General features: G+C 41.3%; 1 protein-coding gene across 1 annotated transcript in view; it reads right to left on the bottom strand.

The window, feature by feature from the left end:
* Nucleotides 1-24795, bottom strand: part of PRKAG2 (protein kinase AMP-activated non-catalytic subunit gamma 2) — a 221201-nt gene that overhangs the window by 63072 nt on the left and 133334 nt on the right. The window contains exon 4 of the mRNA XM_026843521.1: nucleotides 9218-9597. Coding sequence (XP_026699322.1) covers nucleotides 9218-9597 — 380 coding nt within the window. The remainder of the gene's footprint in view (nucleotides 1-9217; nucleotides 9598-24795) is intronic.

The following is a 24795-nucleotide window of genomic DNA, read 5'->3' as shown; positions in this document are numbered from 1 at the left end:
TCAGCTTTACAGAATCACAGAATCGTCTAGGTTGGAAAAGACCTTGAAGATCATCCAGTCCAAACATCACTGACAGTTCCCAACTACACCAGATCCCTCAGTGCTATGTCAACCCGACTCTAAAACACCTCCAGGGATGAGGACTCCACCACCTCCCTTGGCAGCCTATTCCAACACCCAACAACCCGTTCTGTAAAGAAATGCTTCCTAATATCTAGTCTAAACCTTCCGCGGCACAACTTGAGGCCATTCCCTCTTGTCCTATCACTTGTTACTTGGTTAAAGACTCATCCCCAGCTCTCTGCAACCTCCTTTCACGTAGCTGCAGAGGGCGATGAGGTCTTCCCTCAGCCTCCTCTCCTCCAAACTAAACACCCCCAGTTCCCTCAGCTGCTCCCCATATGACCTGTGCTCCAGACCCTTCACCAGCTTCGTTGCCCTTCTCTGGACACGCTCGAGTCATTCAATGTCCTTTTTGTAGTGAGGTGCCCAAAACAACACAGGAATCGAGGTGCGGCCTCACCAGTGCCGAGTCCGGGGGTCAGATCCCTTCCCTGTCCCTGCTGGCCATGCTATTGCTGACACAAGCCAGGATGCCATTGGCCTTCTTGGCCCCCTGGGCACACTGCTGGCTCCTGTTCAGCCGGCTGTCAATCAGCACCCCCAGGTCCCTCTCTGACTGGCAGCTCTCCAGCCACTCCTCCCCAAGCCTGTAGCGCTGCTGGGGGTTGTTGTGGCCCAGGGGCAGCCCCCGGCATTTGCCCTTATGGAAACTCCTCCAGTTGGCCTCAGCCCATGGCTCCAGCCTGTCCAGGTCTCTCTGCAGAGCCTCCCTACCCTCGAGCAGATCAACACTCCCACCCAACTTGGTGTCATCTGCAAAGGGACTGAGGGTGCATTCGATCCCCTCGTCTAGATCATCAATAAAGATGTTAAACAGGAGTGGCCCCAAAACCCAGCCCTGGGGGACACCACAGCTTTGGCAGTGTTCTATCCCTGTGTGCAACAGGTCTGTTGGGATGTACTCTTGTGCAGTCATTATCAGCAGGCTGATAATGAAGGGGTAGGAATCCGTTGTCTTCTTTCATAAGCCATGTCTTCATCATTAAATGTTTTCATTTATGTAGGAAGCTGGATCCTGAGGTAGTACACACCACAAATGTTTCCAAGTAAATACAATCCCAACACCCAAAGCTTGAAAGGCCAAACACAGCAGCAGGCAGATAGCAATCTTGCAGCTGCTGCTCTCCCTGCCACTCAGTGATTAGCGATTTTCTGTTGTTGACAGGAGCTCTCTTCTTTTCTGATTCCCATGCTTTTTCCCTCACTTAGTTTTTTCTAAACTTTTAATGTTTTCCCCAATTTTTTCCATCCTCTGTCTGTCCATCAGCTTCCTTTCCCATATTATGTTCTTGTACTAGTAATTTCTAAGTGTTTTAATAGACAATAAAAACTGTACAAAGACCCCGATCCAGCAAAGTGACTTGGCATGCACATAGCTTTAACTGTTCTAGGACTGTAGACTCCAACAGGACTACCGGTATACTTAAAATGAACCACACAATTAAGTACTTTCCTGGATCAAGGCCATCATCACATTGACATTAACCAAAACAAAACAGCACCTGAGATTCAGCAACATAAATACATAGCAACCTTAACCAAACTCAGTGCTGTAACCTTCAAGTTACCTTTCTTCAGTGCTCTCTGTCATTGCTAGCTATGTTATGGCTACACTTAAAATCTATTCTGCAAGCACATACTGGAAGCAGTGCTTAGGATCAATCCTGTTTAAGCCAATGCTTTCTTATGGTTTTAGAATTTGCCTGGCCTGTTTTGCTAGATCAGGCTCTTGGACGATAAAGTCTTCCAGGCAAGAATCATGTTTATTTTTCTGCTTGAATCATATGTGCTCATATACCACAAAATAGCAATTAGTAACTTTTTGTTCTGAGGTACAAGGAAGAGGACTTTCTATATACTGCAGATGCCCTGGCTTGTGCAGTTATAACTGAGATAGGTGAGAATTTCAAAAGTCTTATCACTGTCAATATACTGTAACCCTAAATGTGCAAAAAGACTAAATTAAAACCTTCCTTCTTGAATTCTGCCCCCTCCCCTTCTTTTGCTGACCTTCTGCCTCCATTACATTTTCTCTTTTATTCTCTGTTGATTACTTCACCAGTTTACACTTCAGCTTATAAGCCCCATATGGTAGGAGCTTTGTCCTTTGTTAATCATAAAATAAGATTATGCGTACCTTGGGCACGGTACAAATCATTATTGTCTTCCTACAAATGTCTTCCACACGGCCCCACCCTCAATTCCAGCTGAGAATGCTGTTGTGAACAAGCTCGAAGAATAAATATTTTGCATTCATTTCACGAGCACAATGGAAACATTTTTCCAAGCTGCTGCCAAGATGGTATCTAGTCCTCTTTTGAGTCAGCAGCCCATGCAGCTGACTTTCAAATGGCCAAACTTGCTAGATTGTAATCTTAAAAGAAAAAAAACCACAGACACAAGCTGTATTTTTAAAGAGCTGTATTGCTCTCATGCACAAGCAGGTAGTGACACTATAAAATACAAAAGCTGGGGGAAAGAAGCCATGCAGAAGTGAGTATCGTTTGTGATGTCCCCTTTATTACTTCCAACTTCAACAGGTTATTTCATCCAGTCAGAGGAAGGGACTGGGGAATGTTGTGAGGAAGTGGGAAAGGAATATTACTGATTTATGTATTCATCTCCTTCCTGTATCAGCCAGCTTTTTACATTCTTTAAAGCTCTGCTGGGCATTAAAGACAGTATCTAAAAATGCAGTATAGACAAAACCAGGCTGAGATGAAGATGGCACGGAATTCATAGAGTTCCCTTCCACAAGCATTTTTTGCTTAGTTTTAGCTATATTTTCCCTCTAGTCTAATACATAAGCAGGTGTGGTGCAAGAGAACAGATTCAAAACTGCATCTCTCCTTCATTCTCATTGAAAGACTTCAGTCTATAATCCCTAGTGCTTTGTGAATAAACAGCCTAGATGGTAAATAATTTTTGTGTTCCAAAATTGCCCAGATATAGCTGGTAAGAAACTGTCAGCAATCCTATATTAAGCTGCAGCTTTACATTAAATCAGAGAGTATGTATCCGGCTTCTAATCACTGATAGAGCTTACTCTTAAGTTCTGATCTTCTAGCAAAATAACAGGATGCTTATTAAATTAACAAGTCTAAAATTCAGAAATAAACTGTGCCATGAGAAATCAGTTCAATGTGTAGAACTAGACTGACAGTTTTAAAGTACCCTCTCACGTCATGTTACTTATTCAAAAGATATCTATTTATATAGACACATGAGGCCAGATCCTTAGGTTTAGCCTTTTTTATACCAGGACTCAGGGCGATAAAAGTAACTTAGCTTTAAGCCATTAACTCTGTCTTCAAGATGCTGGGGTCATGATTTTGGTACCAATTTGTGTCTTAAAAAAGACTCATAGATGCTCTAGTTTTAATTGCCTTAGCTACTTAATAGCCTTATGAGAACTGTCAAAGTAGCTGGGAATTGATTTGACTTGTGTTCTGGCTATTCATCCTTTCCACCTAGCCTTTCTCCTTTTGATCTAGGACTAGGAGGAAGAGGAATTGTAGGACTTTTTGCCATTAAAATAAATTATCTACTGAGTGAATCCATAGATAGTTGATTAAATTATCTCTGCAGCTGCAGAAAAAGCCACAAGCTGACAGAGACACACATTTCCTTAGGGCAGAAAAAAATCATCTTTATGCAATACAATTTCTCTGCATCCTACGATTGATTGCCATGAATCTGAATGCTGCAACTGGAATACAAATAGATTAGGAAACCAGTGTTTCAGGAGATTGTGACTGGACATTTTTTCTTCTAAACCAAATAAGTGGCTCTAAAAATAAAGCAAATGAACCAGTAGAAAATGGATAGTAAGACATTTGTTGCATATTTTAAATATTAAAAGGGGAGGAAAATATCAAATATGATAAAAAAGACACAACTAATAGGGAGAAGATGAAGTGGGAAAACAGAATAGTAAAATAAAAAGGAGTAGTGTGGTATAGCTGAAGCTTTCTATTTTTGTAACATTCAGTTTCAAGTGAGTTAACTGGTTCATTTATTGTTTATATCCCACTGAATCTCACAATGGACTTTTCAACCACATTAAATCATTCTCTTGAGAGCCTATATTCAATTCAGTGCAGCTACCATGATGCTGTATTGAAGGAGAGTGAAATCAAGGCAGGTGGGCTCAAAACATTTCCCATTAATATTATATGTAATTGTTACAGAGTTCATCAAAAAGTTATTCCTTTACTAGGTTTGCAGTGAATTAGTTACATGCCAACTGTTGGACAAATATATAGCGTTTTTAAATTAAACACGCTTTCACATGGACAGCAACAGTTCCAGTAAAGGAGAAATGTTTAAACAGTGATAGCTTGTTACAGCCCATAGGATCTATTAGAGAACAGAATCATCTCCCAGAAGGAGTACTGGTATTAAGGCACTTAAAACTTGCCTGGACACAACACCACTGCAAGAGCTTTCTTCACTGGTAAATGACAGCCTTTCTGGCTCTAATTTCTGTGATCAGTTTACTGTGGTGTAAATCAAAGCTGAATCACAGTAATGTCTTGGCACTCTAATATATTGCCTTAAACCACATGAATGCTGAAATAGGGAGTTCTTGTACATTTGCAGACTGGATTCCTTTTTTTCCCAGCCTGTGCTTTTTTTTTTTTTTTAAGACAACATCAGAATCAAAGAACACTTTTCTGTGCTTTTCATCAGATTTAAATCTCTTTAATCAGTCAGCTAGATTATGGAGCTCTGATAGGTGGCATGGCTTTTTGGAGAGAGCCAACTGAAGGACTTGCCGCACATATCCTGGTTCCCAGGCCCCTTGCCAGCAGCAGGGTGTGATGTAATAGCCTTTCACGCTGAACAAGTTAACAGCCTTGGGTTTGATTTTACTACATTTTGGCTAAGAAACAGCATAAATAGTCTTGCAGGGAAGTGCTACTGTTTAACAAGCAGGTAGCTGCAGAAGCAATCTTGTTTCCCTGCTCTGTATCTAGGACTGGAAGAGAGTCCCAGCTGTACATTACATCTCTCTTCTTCCATATGCCGGAGCAGCGAAGACTGTGTAGAACAAATACAGACCGGACTCTTTCAGTCCCTCCTGTGTGCTATATCTGCAGTTTTAACAGGACTGGCTCATACAAGCTTAGCGTAAGTCTCAGACTACCTTCTGGGTGTGATGGCCTCTTTAAGAACGCTGGAAAATTACCTGGCTCAGAAGTTATTTGGAGAACAGTGGTTAACTACACAATCATATGGAAAGGGTCATTTGTAAGCATGTTCTGCCATTGTCACTTCTTCTGAGCAGAGGAAGCCCCAACTTTGTTTTTCATGAAAAGAGAACTCCTCAGTTTGGAGCTAGCATCTTCTTTCTCTGGCCTGGCCTCCTCTCATGCTGGGAAAGGGGAAACCCCTAAGGGCCAGGAAATGATGTACCACAAAAATGCCTGTGTTTGCAGAAGACAGGGAATACTGCTATTTTCACAGTGTCTTATGCATCAGTGGAAGAAGAAAAGATGAAACGAAAAGGATACAACCACATTAAGCTCAACATACTACATTCCACTTTAAAATAGGAGCAAAGCGGAAACAGGGCAAACATGTTCGTTATTGAATTTGCAACCTTTCTACATTCCTTTCATGGTTAGTAATGTCACATTAGAGAAGAGTTATCATTTACCACTTACTGCCTGAAGGTTACACAGTCCAAACAACACAGGGCCAAAGTACAGAGTCATGAACTGTACTGTGAAAAATCAAATTGCTCCTTCCCCATTTAATGCAGCGCACAGTAATCTTTTGGTATAGCTTTGATCTCTTATCAGCTGAATTTCTCATTATAACCTTCTAACTCAACCACTAGGAACACTACACACCCAGAGAAAAGCCTCTAAGAGCTGCTGCAACGGTGCATCACAGCCTCATCCCATCTAGCTTTGGGCACCTAACAGAAGTGACTCAGAAATGCAACACCCAGAGTCACTCCCTTTATAATCAGCACCAAAAGGCTGTTCAGCCCACTGAAGATCTGTTTCATCCCCTGCAAACGCCTCTCTGGGATAAGAGACAACTAGAGCTACTATACTCCCAACTTAAGCAGCTCAGATAGGTTTCTAAAGTTAGGTGGGATAAATCCAGACCTTAGTGATTATCACAGACATCCATGTAGCATGAGGTTAATTGTTTAGGTTTGTATACTGTGTTGAGATGATACTCCCTGAAGGAGGATCTCCCTCTGTCAGGAACTGTCTCCCACATTTTATTCCCCTCGCCAGAATCTAAGGCTTAAAAGTCACATCAAAATACACACTGTTCTAAGTGCTACTAAAACACAAAAGGTTTTAATTAGATCTGCTGGAAAATAATTATTTTTATTCTTTCCTCCATGCCTTCTGTCTTACTGAACAGATTTAACCATTCCGTGCCACAGTCTCAGACATATAAAAACCAAGTACACAATCAGCTTCAAATGCAGTTAATTATAAAAATGAGCTAAGATTAGTTCCAGGTCCTGATACTGCACCTTCCTATAGTTACCTGCTGTTTTGTGGGGTTTTATAATAATAATTCCAGGTTTGGGTCCAAGGGTTCTTCTTTACTACTTCAGTATGTATATCAATCATGAATAATAGTTCCGGGATCTCACACATTATCGTCACTAGTTAAACAGTGTAATAAGTAAATGAGATTTAAGTTGACAGAGCGCTGTAGATATGATTAACTTCTCATTTCAGATGTCAACATAGAAGCTTCCCTGTCATTAAAGTGATCATCTAAGAGCATGGCTACTATGAAATCATTTATCGTCTAATTTATAGTGTGGTTTTAAGATAATTGGAATTGTTATGCCAAGAAATGGTGATTTAAGTAAACAAGAAATTGAGTTTGCATTTTATGGATTTATTTATGGTATGCTCATTGTGAAAACATGTATTTATTAATGCACAGCTCAGAATAAATTAAGTGTTTGAAATACAGTACTTAAATCAAAAATGTTGGTCTACTGCTGTCATATTTGTAAAGGAATGATAGGTAAATAACGTACAGGGATTGAAAGACACAACAGTCCTGAGTCAACACACATCAGCTTCAGATTCATGCCCTTCTGCACAAACTTAGCCTTTCCCTCCTCTAACAGTTTCTCCTCCTAGAAGAGCAAGGCAAATCTCTCTCTCTGGTCTGTGTTGAAAATTAAACATCTGGGGCTTTGTTCTGCACAGATCTGTAGGTGCTGACATTTGTTCCGAAGTAAACAAAAAACCTAATGATTCACTGGCAGCCCAACTCATAAATGAGTATCCAGGGTAGAAAACAAAGATAATCAGGCACTACACATACTATCTATTTCTGTATCTTCTGAACAGGAGATAATTGAGTCCATACTGAATTTCCATCCAGACTCTCTCTTGTACTTCTATACAACCACAACATTTGATAAATACTTGCTGAAAATTCTGTTTCTTTATTCTGGCATCTTCTACTCAACTTCGTATTTTCCGAATCAGCAAATAATTAAAAACAAACTTTTCAGTCTTTTGGTCAGTGGAATGTGCTAAGATGATGTTGTTTCCCCATTTCTATTCTAACAGGTACAAAAGACTCCTCTGTAGCTGCATAACAGAGATAAACACATTCATATGCAAATAATGACTGATTGACTGAAACCTACCAAAAATATTTTTGTGTCCTTTTGAGTTTCATAATTTATGTATCCCAAGACTACTACTTACACGGAAAGGCACTGAGTTGGCTGAAGAAAAGGTACTGCTGGAGTTCCCTAACTATAAATGTAGGATTTTTTTTTTTTAATACTTTATTTACTTTTGCATAGCAGCAGAACAGAAACTCTGTATTTTGTAGGGAGAATTTGTCTTGCTTAATCTAGAAAAACAAAGGCTGGTTACAGGTACAACAAGATGTAACAGAAAATGAATGAAAATAAATGGCTATTAAGTATAAGAGCAAATGGTCATAACCTTTCCATGAAAAAAAAAAAAAAAGGTTAAAAATCAGAGAGTTCCTAACCCATTACAGAGGGGTCCCCAAAACAAGGCACCTGTTTTACTGGATGTGTGCAAATGACTTGAAAATAGTATATGAACACTGATCCAGTACCTAAACGCTTTCAGCATAACAACAAGTGCTGCTACTGTGGAAGGTACCTAACACAAAAGCAAAAAACTTTTGGGATTGCTAAGAACTGGAATGAAACAGAACTTGTAGCCATTCAACAGAGAAACAGACCTCATGAACCTTTATGTCCTTTACAGTTCTAGATTTCTAGATACAGAAAATGTCCAAGATTTTATATTCTGAGTGGAAAAGAAAAAAAAAAAAAAAAAAAAAAAAAAAAAAAAAAAGAAGAAAAGCTGGGAAAGACAGATGCAAGGTAGTTACCTCTGGGGACAGATCAGAGTCTGCAAGTTCCATGAGGCAGGGGAATCGTGAATGGAAACATACGGTTAATGCAGAGGAATGAACACAAAAAAGGAAGAAGGGTCAAAAAGGCAGAGGAGAAAAGTGAAGAAGAGTGACGCCTCTGAGGCCCAGGCTGGCCAAAGGAGAGGGGAGGAGGCACAACAGCATGCAGTGCAGATGTTGTGGTGGAGAGTATCAGAAGCTGGAATTCATGTATTGCCAGGAACTGCTGAGCTCATGCATTCCCAGGAGCTGAAGAAACCACACTATGAAGACACCCCTACTACGTGGGGGGGGGGCAGTTAAATACCCTGGTAGTGCTGCCCTTCTCCCTCTACTCTCTGAGCTGGGGCAGGAGATGTGATAGCAACTAGTGCCATTAGTCACCAGCTGTCCCAGTCATCTCAGACTTCAGAGGCAGCAGGAACTCAGAACCCTGCAGCTCATACTGTGAATTTCTTTTTGATGTGCTCTCCTTGGCTGCTAGCTCTCTCAACAGCTCTTCCTGAGGGAGAGAAAAGATAATTCTAAATAAAATTGTATCCTTCTCTAAAGTGGCATCTCAGCAGTGTATGCTGGGATCTGCAGCCACTGCAAAACTCACCTGAGAATAGTGCAAAAATTAGTTGCTTTTTGGGTAAATCAGAAGGGGAGCTACCACCTTTGGATTCCTTGTGCCTGGTCAGCTGAATACTAGGAAACCTGAGACAAATTTGAAGTAAAAGGCCCATGACATTGTTCTTGTTCTGTTCCACAGTATGGACACACACGCTGTAGCCCATTGGTTGTAATACAAGAAACAGTTAAGACACAACCCTGTGTATTTCCCATTGGAAAACTGGACACATGCTTTACTTACTGGTTTTGAGGTAGCACAGGGAGCTGGTGTCATGACGGGAGGCTTGGCTGCACTTTGAGATGGAGGCAAAGAAAATCTCTGCCCTGTGTCTGGAGGTGAAGAACAGTGAATCCGTGTTTCTAGTCTCTCAGGCTCATGCTTATAGGATTCAAGAGGAAATGTGGGCTGCTTGGTCACTTGTGTTGGGGTAGATGGAGAAGAGGAGAGGCCAGAGGCTGTAAACAAGAATAATTACCAAAGATCAGTTCAGAAGAAAAGCAGACAGAAGTCTCAGCTTTACAGTGAACCTGTTTTTTCCATCATATTTCCCCAGACTATAAGTATGTATCACACCTCCCTGTTTAGAAAGGAATTGCTCTGCCTTGCCATTAAAAGTCCCTTGATCATTCAACTGGTTGAACTGTATGATCCATTTACAGGGAGGCAAGACGGGAGTGCTGGAGGTTCGTGTTGTACTAACCTCCTGTCTGATTGCTTATTTCTAAAATGATCCTCAGCACTTGTTACTTTAGTGTTATAATTTTAATACTCCTGCGAGTCTCAGGATTACCTCTATCTCATGGCAAACGGCTCAAGAGCTTTAATGGTTGCTTTTTCTTCTTTTTCATTATTTTAACAGTATCTCAGACACCACTTAGAATAAAATTAGCAGAGGCAAAATGAAACAGGGCATATTTCCCATGAGCCTCAGTCTGCTTTCTATAAGGCTCTTGACAATGCCTTTATACGAACTAGATTTTTTTTCAGCAGCCTTTGAGGAGAAAAATTATTCGTATCTTTTGCTGAATATTAATATCAGCAGCAGATCATTTCTCTTGTGAGCATCCTGTTTTCATTTGACCCATGTATCTACCCCAGCTGTATTTTTGGTTACATTCTTAGGGCAGTTCTGAATTGTGATCAGACAGAGCATTTAAGATATATTTATAATCCATTTAAAAACCAGAAGACATCCATAACCAATTAGAAAATACAAGTTACAACATCTGTGTTTCTTGTTATATCTATGTGTACGTCAGCAAACAAAGGATGATTCGCTTATGCCAGCATAAAATCAGGATAGACTTAAATGCATAAAAACTATGCTGAACAGAAAAACTTGGCTGAAGAGAGCTACATATTTTTAAGTGGGCTATATGATCTTGGAATTTGGTTCACTTCTTGTACTTCCAGATATTTGTGCAGATGATCAGTTAGTCCAGAGGGCACCCATCGAAAGGGAGTAGGTAAGATAGCATTTGGTAAGCACAAAACCCCAAGCCGTTCAAACATGTTTGAGAACATGATAATGCATCTTCATGATAAGTCTAGTTCATCTTCTTTCAAGCTTTCAAGGAGCTTTCAAGGCTCCACCAGAGATTTTTGCACTAGAGATTTTTTCCCATTCAAAAGCTTTGCATTGGTGTACACGCAGCCTCCGCTGGTCCCTCCTTTCAATCCAGGGTAAAGTGCATTCGTACAACTCACTTTATACTCATTACTTCTCAGCGTCACATTTTACCTCACAGACAGCATTTTCAAAGAAAACTTTGTATTGATGGAAAGAATAAACTCAGTAATAACTAAGATGCCAGACTATGAAGACTAGAAATCCAGCAGCTGAGAGAGGGATCTACTACTTTAAGAAACTATTTCTCCTGAAATATCTGAGGAAGAGTTATCTTATCTTGTGATTAAAGGAATTAATGAGGAATATAGGTAACTGTTCTTTAGCTATTGTTCTTCACCAAAACCAACCTTTCTTGATGGCTTTTACATATGAAGACACTTAATTTTAAGAGAATAGAATCAAGAAACCTGTAAAATAATTAAGCTCTGATGTGTTTTATTTGTAGTGATTTTAGTGGTGTGGTGTAACGTATTTATTTCTTTCAAAGGAAATCCTAACTCTTGCTGAAAAATTTTAGCTTTGTTGGAATCAAAAAGGACACCCTACTTAGTCCCTCTCTTCAGTCCTTTTCCAGAACTGCAGCTGCCCTCCAAAGACTTTCATTTCATTTCATATAGAGACCTGCAGCTCTGCCAATCAACCACAAGATCCAGTGGAGACTGGGTGTCAGCTAACATGACATGCCATGGGATGAGGCAAGAATAACAACCCTGGTATTCTGAATGTTCTTAATTTCTGATTTCAGTGGGACTGGAGAGTGTTGCACATCCTGAAGGATTAAAAGGACACCTAACTTGCCTGTTCGATTTTTGCTTACAGGCAAATTTAAATAAATAGTTCTGGGGAAGATGCTCTTCTTTTCTGTGTTATTATAGATGTACAAACATTTCCTGAGCACTCAGACTGGGGTTTGAGGTGGACGGTAGCTGTAATTGATGCAGATGTAAAACCACTAAAAGGGAGAAAAACACCATTATATCTTGAAGTCTTGCTGCTGGAATGTGTTCATTGTGCACTAATGTATTCAGCAAGTCTACAAAAAACATTTCCAGTATAAACAAGATCTGCCAAAAGAGCTATTACCAGACATAAGGAAACCACATATTCACCATCCTAACAAGGCTGGCTTGCAAGTGTAGAGGACATCTGTAGGACACAGGAAGACGTGGATCAAGGGAGACAAAGGAAGTAACATTTCTTAACATCCTATGAAACGATTACCACCTTATTATAGATGTGTAACAGCACAGCCAGGACAGACAGTGTGGTTTCCATTTTATAAGAACATTCACTGGGGGTAAATCTCCTTTTGGATGCCAGCCTTGGACACTTGGCATGAGTTGTTATGGATGAAGAGCATCTGTAACTCCAGCAACTTCACTGGGAACACTCTGAGCTTTAGAACTGTCTGTTCAACTAAGCACCTAAAGCATAAAAGTACTCACTGTGAGACACACCCTAACACATTTGAGATTCAATTTTTCTGTGACTCAGTTTCCACACAGAGGCGGAGGGAAAATTATAATTATTTGATTAAATTACATAATTCAGCTTTCCAATAATTGGTATTTAAAAGCCTACCTACCTCATAGCATTATTGTGGTACCTATGTTATTTGCATTTGTACAATACTGAAATTTAAGGGATAATTGCGTAGGAAATGTTAAATATTTTCAAGACTATTAAAACAAAAGACTTTTGGCTGCTGTGAGGCAGCTCAACATCCTAAACCCTACAAAGGGTTTTATATAAGCCTGCCACATGAAAAAATGAAAATCTGTAATATGTCCTCAGACCAAAATCAATTCAGGAGTAACAGAACTTTGTAATCCTATTGGAGCCATCTAAACAGGCAGCACTGGTGTAAATAGTTACATGTATGTGCAGTAGCCACCCTGTTCTACTACAAAAGAAGTCAATCAAAGAGACACAGTACAGCTATATCCCATGGCTGAAAATTGTTTCTTTTGGAGAAAGTACATGTATAGAGTCTTCTATAACGAAACTAAAATATGCAGTACGTATGTAGGATTTTGGAGAAGAAACAATCTTCGAGATTGGCTGGTTCTGGTAACAAGATGATCTGATATGGCAAGTAATTATCTTATGCTAAATCAGACAATGAAATGCATAATGAAGTGTCCTTTTTCCATAACATAAAACTAGAATTTTAGACAAAAAAATAAAATAATAAAATCTAGCAGATCAGTTACTGTGTCAGAGTTACTGTGTCACTGGCTAACACAAGGTTTTGTCCCATGTTTTCTATTGATTGTCCCTGCTGAGTTTTAAAACAGTCCAAAAATTTTGCTTTGTTCTGATTCATCCTGACATTTCCCAATAACTATGTGGTCTCCATGTTGATGAATTATAAGCCCTGACATTTGCATAATTGAATATGCATATGAATAATAATATTCATAAGACTATATGCATACATGCATACTATGATGCATTAAAGAAACAACTTTTGTATTATAGTATACCTTTACTCAGAGTATGTATTTGAGATCCTAACAGAACTAAATACCACCATTTGAGCAAAATGGGGTGATCTCCAGTTGCCTTCTCCCTGTGACAGTGTTGTCTCATTCAATTCTGTGCCTGTATTTGTGCATCTTCAGCTGGGATCTAGCCACACATCACAGGTTGGATGCACAAGCCCCAAGAAAGTACTGCTGTAACAGCAGAGCCCACAGCTTTGACCCAAGTTAGCACACAACACTACCTGGTATTTAGTTGGTCACAAACATACAAAAATAATGCTGCTACCTTCACTTGTTCCTCTAGGTATTTGCAACTATTTCTTTTAAATAAAGCCCTTATTTTGCACAGCATTAAGTTTTCCACTCACCTACTTGGGCATTCTGATCCAAACCATCTCTCCAATAATACATAACAGGAAAGGATAAAGCGCTACGTTGTCATTCGCCTGCTCCCAAGGGAAGAAGGGTGTCTGCCCTCCTACATTCCCCGGGTGACACCCACAATTAGTTCTGTCACCTACATTTCATGCCTGACCTGGCAGGATACATCTGGCTGTTTCTGGGAGGGAGGATGCTCACAGCCCAGTGATTGCTGCCAAAGCTACCCTTTTATATCAACCCTTTTCCAGCAAGAAAAACAGCCTCTTCCTCCACGAACCTTTGAGGCCACCTGTCCACAAATGATGCTGCTAGGGGTTTCAGGGATGTGCTAATACTCCTGTACAAAGGGTGGCTTCAGGTGGTTTGTAATAGAGTCACACCCCCCTGTTGATGGCCCAAAGAATACAGCCAGCAGCCTGCTCTCAAACTTTAATTTGTATTTGTGTACTTAAGACAAAGTAGCCAAAACTGGTGAGAGTTACTAACCTTGAAAAATAAATCACTTTTGCAGTTTACCTCTTCCTAGGAATCACACTTCAGTATTCTCCTGTCCTGTACCTGATCAAGCAGATAATGCCATTGCTAACATATAAAGCCTGTACTGTTGTTATTTAGCTTTCCAAGATTACACATAGGGATATATTCATTTACCGTTTAGACTGAAACTTCTCCAAAAAAATCTAAAAGGAATTTCTATTTGCCAAGGCTTCACAAGACACTTTCTAGATGATTCCTTCCCAGGACAAGACTGTCCTTTTATTTCCATTCTTCAGCTGGCAGTGAAACAGAGAAGGCGGCAGTCTGTGGCTCCTGAATTTTAAGTAGTTAGCAGCACAAGTGAATCTGAGTTGAGCCAGCTGTTCATTAAGCTGATTCACTCTTCAGACACAATACTATGTTAATTTTTACACATAAGCAAATTGATGCACATTATGTGAAATGACGATTAATGCCACTTAATGGCAGTAAAACTATGAACCCATAAGCAGGTAAATGGCTACTGGCTGTTTCTATTCAAATAGTATTGGTGATACTGAACTAATGTTGTAAAATACCTGTTAGTTAAAAAAAAAAATTAAGCCTGAAAAGTAATCATAAGAGTTATTGCACCAAAAAATATAACAGATACTGCTCAGGAAATTTCCTGCCATATCTAGCATTTTCACTTGGACATACATAGCATGCCTCTCACCATACAAGAGCTGCAACTTCTACTGTTGAACCATATAGCTTGCATCTGTGATCAACAGTGCATCACTGATATAATGGCCAGGCTTTCCAGTCCTTCATCTAACCTCCCCTGGTTCCTACTGAGCAGCAACTGTCCTACCTGCATTAGTAAGCACATTTGTCTCAATCTTACTGAAACAACTCCATGGCTTTTCACGTAGCTGGTACACCATTCAATAAGAAGCTTACTTGTTTACAAAAACAAGTTGCAGATTTTTTTTATTAATCAAAGGAAGAGAAAAATACACCCTTTAAGTCATTAAAATATCCGTCTGAATATTAAAATGCCATCTGAAAAGCTTCACAGGGAAATATGTATTTTTTCAGTAAAAAATGCAATTTCTTTATAGTAGTCCAAACATAGTAAAGGAAACCACTCCTTAACTGGTCTCAGCCACAGAAATACCTGAACCTGAAAGCTCCAGCTTTTGCTTTAGCAGATATTTCATGTTGTAAAACCAAAGACAAAGCCATATCAGTTTCCAGGAGTTAGCATGTACTACTCCACTTGTGGTCTATTTACATGCCTAAACAACACTCATGTCAGTGGAATCTCCAATGTAACATCTTTTCCTCATAAAACTGACAAAATCGGGAGCTAAAGAGTTTAATTAGTGAAGTTCTGAGCATTGTTCTTCTTTCTGAAGATCTCAAGGCCCCTTTATGAGGAAAGGCTGATCAGGAGAAACACTTCCCCAACACTGTATCCTTTAAAGGGTTTACTGCAGATTTCTCCTGCACTGCTGATTACACAGAGGGCCTTCCACCCTGCCCAGAATTGTACATTGGTTATCTTACATTTGTTAAATTTACTTGACAAATCTGGAAAGATTTGACACGTTACGTCAGCATGGCTTACAGAACATAACTGAAATATTCCATTTCCTTAGAGCAGCTTTTCAAATACTCACCATCTGGGAACAGCAAGCAGGCTACACCACCAGTCTCAGATAAAGGGGGTTTTGCAGGCCTTGGGAGGTTTCGTTTTGTGTTGTTTTGCCTTTTAAGAGTGCGCTGTGAGGTTCTGGATACAATACTGAAGCAGCCATCACTATCAGGCTGAAAGGCTCCCAACCACGGGGGAGCAACCCAGCAGATCCCCCCTGGTCCCACTGCTCAAGCACCCTCACAGCTGGTGTCTACCCTCTCCTTCTCCCAAGTTTAGCACCTTTCTGAGACCAAAACCTCCACAGTGAGCCTCCGTTTTCACACTTCCTTCTTAATAGTTATTCTTTACAACTAGGTGAGTTTCATCACTTTCAGTTTTGCATTGCCTGTTTTCAACAGACTTGTATTTTTCCTTTATTCAACAGACAGATTTCTATTGGACCACATCAGTTGACCAGGGGGCTGGATTGTCAGGAGAGAGGTGGCTGCCAAGGGCTCTGAACTTGGCCTCTCAGGGCTGTAGGCATGCTGCAGGAAGTAGTATATAGGATCCAGAGACGTATACAATTATGAATTTGTTGTTTTTAAAGCAACAAATACATGGGATCCAAATACAGCAAGCAGAGACCAGAAATCTTGGTGTAGAGCATCCCTCCCAATGGGATTTTTCTAGTTCTCATTGTCAGGAAGGTTCCAGCTGGGCTTCTACCTCCCAGTTTTCTGCCACTCCTCCTTTTGTTTTGCAAATAATTTAGAAAATACCATGGGCAAGCAAATAAACAGATCACACATGAGCTTGATGGAAAAGAAAGGTGTTCTTTGGGGTTTCTTTTTTGAGACAGCCAAATGCACATTCCACCACTGTTTGACAGCCTCACAGGCAATAAATGAAGAGGTCCTGGTAATGGTTGAGTAGCCACTGAGTAAGTGCCTGAGCCAAGCATAAGCAATTAGCTCAGTATAGTAATTATAGTGAGAGACTTAGTACCCCATGGCTGTGGCCAGCACACACTGTCAGAAACACAGGCAACATGTACCTTGCCAGCACAAGCATCAATGATAGGAGTAAAGTATTAGCAGTGATCCTCAGCAGGTAAGAGCACGATGGGAAAACATCCAGTAGAACCGCAAGAAGCATGAGGATGAGGTTTGGGCATGCATCTCTATGAGAAGCACATGTGAGCAAAGAATGCTTTTTCCTCCTGTCCATCACTCACAGAGTGTGGCGTCAAGAAGCCTGCAAATACCAGCTTTTCACTTTCTGCATCACCTGGCTAACTTTCCAATCCTGCTACTAACATCAGAACAAGATGAGTTTGAGAGTGCCACCTTCCAAATGGCTCCTGCTGTACACAAACCCAGGACTGCCAATAATGGGATATGACATTCGGCAACCACCGCCTGGGGGCAACTGCTGGGTTGTAACAAAAGCTAACTGTGCGATACTATGATACCAATCTAAAAAGTCACTAAAATGAAAATCAATCACTCCATTCAAAGTGCGCTGTAAAGACACATGACATCTGGGTTAACCCCGAGTTTCTTTTTCTGATCCAAACTAGATGACTAATGAGCGTAAGCCAATCCATGCAAATAAGCCACGTGCAATAGTTAGCCCTTATCAACATACTGATAACTGCTGAAAGGAAAAGTCTCCTCTGACTTCCCAGCCCCGTATCAGCACGTTAGCCAGGCATAGCGCTACATCACATGGCAGAGATTCACATGGTCACTTGTACTATGTGCTGGTTATAGCCGGCTGCTGTGAGAAACAATGCCTACAGCAGGACTACTTTATTTACTTAATACACCACCTGGCATTTAAACTTTCACAGAGTACTTTGTGTTCGGAGGCTTTAATGAAAAAACTTTTGTTTTCTATTTTAGCAAAGACATCTGTCTGCTAAAGCTAACGTTTAACAGCCCTTTCCACATTAACGTCTGTTGTCCTATCTAGGCTTTCTTTGCTGTTTTGAGCCAAGCTGAGCTATATGCTCCCCTGCCGTTGCAAAAAAGCTGAAAACTGCCTCTTTGGTGACACTTCAGTGGCCAGCACTGTTCGTCTCTCCATCACCCTGCACTCTGCTAGAGGCTGCTATAGCTGCTTTCTGCCCTGGCACCCTCTCCCTGGTTGTGCACAGCTTCCAAACCACAACTACCACCATCAGCATTCATGTTTTGCTTCTGGTAGCAGCCACTGTGTGCAACGTGCTTCACAAACATAAAAGATAACACAGGCCCCAACCTGAAGGGGTACATTTTGACAGGCAAAGGAAAAGAGGATGAAAATTAAGAGGGGAAAGGTGGGAGGGGGAATGTTGTATGCGCAACATATAAAGACAAGTTTGGAAGTAAATACTTGCTTGTTTTGATGCTTAATTTCACACTTACGGATTTCATACTTAATCACTGCGCTAAATGTCAGCTTTTCAAAAGCAGCTGCTTGGGGGGTTGCAGAACTGGGTAAGATGTTGCTTCTCCTCTGATTTATGATATGCTCATCCAATGTAAATTTAAAAAATGAGGGAACTGAGGTAAAGATTTTCTTTGCTTGCTTGCTCTAAATCAGTGCCTTAACCATGTACCTTATTTCTGTTACATGCTAAAGCAGAGGAATACCCCAGGAAACTGAAAAAAACCCCAAATATTTTACAAATATGTCATTAAAGTCCAACTTAATGAAAAGAACAGTCTAAATCTGAGCCTGCAGAATCCCACTGAAATCACTGTGGGTGATTTCATCTGCATAGTACATCTACTCTCTGTGTAACCGAGAGACAGAATATTAATGCACATAAAGACCACTAGGATATCCATTTACAGTGTACGCATGACAGCTCCAGGGCTGGTGCCCGGGGAATGCGTACTGTAATGCTGCACATAGCCATGGCCATGCAGCAAGGTGGCGAGCATTTAGACTGTGCCACTTTCTGAGGTTCAGAATAGCAGGTTATAAAGCTGTTGGAGCAGAGTCTTCAGGACTCAGGTCCCGGGATCTGTTCTCTTTTTAATTTAACAGTTTATATAACCTCAGTTTCCTACTCTTACAATGAAAAAAATAGCTCTAGAGGTGCTAGTAAAGGCATCAGATTTACAGCTGGATTGCAAGTCCTGCAGCACAGTTTACTTTTGCTTATTTTCTGCAATGCTTACAAGGGCACTGAAGTGAGAGTAATTAAATATTTGCGAAGTACTCCAAATCCTCAGGAAAGCTGTAGCTAGAGAATGAAGCCATAATTTGCAATTTCTTTGCTTCTGAAATTCATGGGTTTCAAACCCTCTGGTTCTTTGCTTATTAAAAGAACAAAAAATCTCCTTCATTCTAGCTCTTTTCAAAATTCAGCAGGAGTCCAAGCATGGCTTCAGCCTGTGGCATTTGCCTCTCCCCACTGTGTCTGACTCAGACTTCTGTCTCATCATCATTCCGATCTTGCTAACCTGGGAATTAATCTTTTTGTGCACATATGGCACAGCAGAGATGGCACAGTGCTCTCTCACACACCTATCAAAGCCTTCTGAAGAAATAACTAATGACTTCATGGCTCTTGTTTGATTAAAAATAAATTGCTATGCATCTGCTCCTACTCCTTACACCACTTGCTAGCGTAATTTCCATTGCCTTCATTGATCTTGAATCATGCTTTTAGTTGAACATTAGTGCAGTAAATGGTTGCTTTCTCTAGACACTAGTCTGCTCAGAGATTAATCCTCTCCTACCCATTAAATGATCCACACAGCACCGGCTTTCTTTTGCCTTTCACAGTTTAGATCTCAAAATGATGTAGAATACAACAAACCCCATATCTCTTGTCTTTCTGGTTAGTTCTAATCCGGACTGGTTTCCCGATGCAGTACAAAGACTCATCTTGGCACAAGCATGAGGGCAGTGGGGAAGGGGCCAGGAAGAAAGCAGAATCACTTTGTACAGTAGTCTTGCTGGTTTATACCACTTGAAGTGTACAGAAAACTGCAGCCCAAGTTCTTTTAACAGTTACTATGAACAGAGCTGTCCATCTAGGATCTGGTTGAGGGCATGAGGGAGAAAAAAGGGGAGAAGACAGCTGAACAGCCATCTACCAAAACACCAACTATATCAAAAGACTTAAAATATGCTCTGAATTGGGATGTACATATCTACCACTGGCAAGTCCATGTTTCCCATATATGAGGAATCAGTTACCATCTTATTTTCTTCTCCCAACATAGAAGCTGGGTAAGCTTAAAATCAAATTAAGCCCTGTCCTCTTGCTGTGAATTCTCCACCCTCTTAGCAACAAAGGAAGTACTGCCATGATACCCGGTAATGAAATGAGGCTGAAGAGCAGTGATATCACATCTCAAAACTTCAGGATGGAGCCAGAAGTTACCCTCAGAGGCCATCCGAGGTATACTAAAAAGATATGTCTACAAAGTTTTAGATGCTGGTGTTGCCAGAACTGTACAAATCAAACACTCTTAGCAAGCATGCTACATGCTCAACAGCCATGAGCACTTGGGCACATCCTACTTAAAGAAAGGGTTCAGCCAGAAATTAATCCCTACTTTGTTAACGAAGGCCTAAAGGGAACTTTAAACATGTACCTGAATAAGTTATCAGCCACATGAAATGAACAAACACTCACCCTGGGATATTTAATGATCCTATCATTTTGGAGGTTCCCTTGAGCTCCATCATCTTATTTTTACCTTCCCATAAGTAAAATTCAGTAAAATAAGTAAAATGTGAGGGGACAAAACTTCAGTGATGTCCACTGCATTGGATCAACCAACATCTGGTCCAATTTTATATCTGTATTACCAAGCATTTATATTGACCACACACATTTCTGACATTTCTGTGTCCACTACCTGACGCAAGGTTGGCCTGCGTCTTCCCATCCACAAATGCTTTCTTGACTCTTGATCTGCCTCCTTCTTCTGCAGAGCAAGCACCTCCTCTTCTCTCCATGCTTCCTGCTAAAATGTTAAGTCTAATGCTCCTCTTCAGGCCCACTACAGACTATAGATTTCTATGTTTGAGGAATTCCTCACACATTTCCTTTTTTTTTAAATTTTTTTTTATTTTACCTTCTGTTTGCAGGTTGATTTAAACCTTCCTCATCCACTTGCCTACTCACCAGAGCAACGCCCAAAAGCATGCCACAGGGTGGCTTCCTCTTGACTGCACAGCAGGTTGCAGCTGATACCTCCTCTCAACACCCCACTCTGTGGTGCTGCAAGCTTCTGGCAGGAAGGAGCACGAGTGCCCTTCAGCAGAGCATGCTTACATTTTTCCAAAGGGCTGGCCAGGCAATTTTCCTCTCCAGGAAATCCTTCCCCTCCCTTGTCATCCAACCCCAGCTTCAACCCACAGCCCATCCCAGGTCACTATTACAGCATGCCTCCAGCACATGACAGCAGTCACAGTTCTGGCTTCTTTTACTCCTCAGAGCTGTCATCCTGCTATGAAGTGTATGAAAACAGTAGGAGTCAAAAGGACTCAGCATGTCGGGAGTGAATACCTAAACAGCAGACTCTTTGGAGCAGGGGACACCTTCATGCCAGAGATTTCTCTCACTCAGTGGGGAAATCTGATCTATATTTAAGGAGATATACCTTTGCCCTTTCATTCTGCCTTTCCCTCCCATGACACCAGCTCTCATTCTTTTGCAGGTGTCTCCCTAAGTCCCCAGATCCATCAGGTGTGGACAGGCAGTTCACACTGACACTCTCAATTACCCTTATTTCATACTCAAGTTAATACTCTAAAACAGGGTAGGGAATTTCACAGCCATTGCTTTAGTTCTCAGACTCAGAAAGGCCAAGCCTTTCACATACAGGGCAACTAAGTGACAAACCCAGAGGACTAGCCCACTTTAAGTTGCAGAAGCTAGGCAAGTTCAGCAGCCATAAGAATCATGTAAAGTGGACAGAGTGCTTAGTACTTCCATGGCATCAGGCAAAAGCTCAGTGCATCTCCAAGCAGGTACATTTGAAGAGGCCCTTCCTCTCTGACTAGGACAAGGTAATATCTGAAAGCTCAGACATAAGAGATGCAGACAAAGTCTATGATACGAATGTTAATACACTGCAAGGGGAAAAAGCAGAAACAACTCCAACTGGCTAATGTGACAAAGAAAACCATGGACAGGTCTTAAATATCTGATCTCAGTACCTCCTTCCCTAGATGGATCAGTAAGAAAGCTACATCCATCACTATAAGATCTGCACTAAGAGAACAACCTGTGAGCAGTGATCTGACCGTCTGCCCTGCTTTTTTCTGTAATTCTACAATGGTCAAGGAAAGTAAATGTACAGAAGACACCTATGCTCCTTTATTTAAGGCTTTAACCCCTCAAGAATCTGTGCACACAGGGGCAGACATGAAGAAGGGCTTCAGAGGAGCCTGCGAGGAGGGAACCTGAGGGCATGACCAGACCTCCCAGGGAAGGGATGGCTCCACCAGTCAGGCCCAGATCAAGCAATTATTAAGGCTGCTGCCACAGCCCTGGCTGAGCTGCTCTAATGCTGCTCTTCAACTCAGAGTAGATCATTACTACAACCTCTAGCCCACCACTCTGCCCACCAACACAGCTAGAAACATACAGGGTTCAAGGCTTCAAACCAGGATGAAAGTATGTTCAACCTAAAACCCTCTGAAGAGCAGGAGGCCCTCCACAGGACCACCATGATCCCAGCAAGAGAAGTGGGTGCTTCCTTGCTAACCTGCCCCAGCCCTTTGTGCAGGTCCGTATGATGCACAGACAGCCGAGCAGGGTGCTGGTTATGCAAGTACTGACTCAGATGTCACCAGAGCAAAGCCAACGCTGCAAAGGCCGTGGTGAACAACTGTCAAATGATAAAAGATTTTAGTCACTGCTGACTGAAGCTGGATTTAACCTACAGGGAAAGGCTTTGTATCTCATTACCAACCCGCTGCGCCAGTCATTTCCCTCCCCAGCTGCACTATTTTGACCTCATTTCTGAAAATAAATTATGGTTTTCTCCTTGTAACAAGTAACTATTGCACCAGAAAGCTGGTTGTTTTCAGTTGTTAAAGCAAGGCAGTGCTGCAACCCATTTCTCAAAGCACAGGCACCTCCAGAAAAGATCATCACTACCCCAGTCCTTGCATATCCCCTGGATACCTAGGACACCCACTCAGAAAGCCATTTAGATTCAATCTACCTCCACAGACAGACAGCAACAAGTTTTCATGGATATCTGCAAGTAGTAAACCAGTATATATTAACTCAGTTTACTGAATGTTCGCAAAAAATGTATTTGATGCTGAGAGTGAAATATGAGACAAATCAATCAGTCAGATAGTAAAAGACCAGCTGGCCTTAAAGAGCCATCTAGATAAGGGTTCTTGTGGCTGATAGTTTATTTGCTGAGCCAGGTCTTGCAAAAAACAGTCGAGAAAGGGGACTGGTGTCTAGTCCTTCCAGTTCAGATTCAGAGGACATATCACGACGACACTGTTACTTGCCAAGAAAACTACATCCTTTGCTTTCCTGAGCCTCTATTTTTTCTGACAGCTGATTATGTTCCTGACACTTCCAGAAAAATAGAAGATGACACTGTAGAGACAGCATGAACATATGATCCTTAACTCCTACCAACCAAGAGCTTACAGACTGGCTGCAAAGAACATCAGTAAGTTCCGCAATGTTTTCTTTCAAGAGATGACAGGATAGCACTGAATAACCACTCATAACGCTCCAAATGTTTCCATAAGATTTATCCTTACAGGCTCTTGTCACATCAGGGGGCTTCAGCAGTTCATTTGTACTACTTGTTCCATCACACTGTAAAGCTGTGGCCCCAAGAAGCTGCTTTTTTTTTTTTCCCCCCAAAGTATTGCATTGATTAAACAGATATACTCTGCCAAAGTTTCACCACTGTAAAAGCAATTCAATCACTGTTTTGTGGAAGGTAGGTAGTATTTAGCTGACGCTTTTTTCTTGATGCAGAATTGAACATGAAGCATCACCTTGTTCTGTTGAATAGCATCTGACTTGGAACAACTCAGCTGCCTCAGTGTTGGACCACGGTTGGTATAAGCTGAACACTAGCCCAGGCCAGCTGAGACCTCCGGACCATCACGTGGCTGGCCACTAGCCTTGCAGAGCTTATGTCCAAGGTATTCACACTATGTGGGGCCAAGCGTGCGACCTCTGACAGTGTTTGCCTTAGCAAACTGTCCCAATGATGCAAAAGGTGTGCTCAGCCCTACTCCAAGCACAGATTGTGCCAGGTTCTGCCATCCCACAAAGTCCTGGAGTTTGGGTGAAAGCAACTTCATAGCACAGACTTGAAACTTTATAGGGTTAAGAACAGCAAACACAGTTTTTGGAGAATGCAATAACTTCCATTGAACTTGGTAGCGGCAAGAGTGGTAGCAAGTTTAAACCAAGATGAGACAGGAGCCAGGTGTGCTGGTACCACTGGTACTGAGCAGGCAGAGCAGGAAGGCTGAGAGATCAGGAACTGGGGAGGCAGTTTCACTGAAATTACGATTATTTGTGTTACTCTGTGCTCTGAGTGCATTGCTTCATCTTGGTAAACAAAGCTCCAATGAAACTAAAGGGCTCTGACAGCGAATCAAAACTATTTAGTGTGAAGGAAAATAATCAGACCTGGATAGGGCACTCAGGCACAGCTGGCCACAGGAGGAGGTGAGTGCTACAGAAACAAAAAGGATATCAAACAAAGCAAGCTTACCCACTAAAATGGCCAAGGTAAACAAGGTGCAATCTGTGCTAGTCCCTTAGCAATATGCAATTCGAAAAAGGATCCCTGACAGACATGATTACGTAAGTTTATCATTGCTGAGACACGACAGCACTAATCAATGAACTTGCTTCCCCATGCCTTGTGCCTACCAGTGGTGAAAGTGCTCCCAGCCACTGCACATTTATGTACTACAGCAGTGTGCAACGAATGGGTAGAAATAAATCTGTGCAGGAAAAACAGAACATGTTACTAAATACTTTGTTTCATTCCTTTGATCTGTCACCTGAAATCAATCAAAATCCAAAAGAAAATATCCCAAG

The sequence above is a fragment of the Athene cunicularia genome (genome assembly GCF_003259725.1).
Source record: "Athene cunicularia isolate RWA chromosome 2 unlocalized genomic scaffold, athCun1 chr2_part1, whole genome shotgun sequence".
NCBI lineage: Eukaryota > Metazoa > Chordata > Aves > Strigiformes > Strigidae > Athene > Athene cunicularia.
The sequence above is the reverse complement of the archived record's forward strand: the minus strand, read 5'-3'. Positions and strand labels throughout refer to the sequence as shown.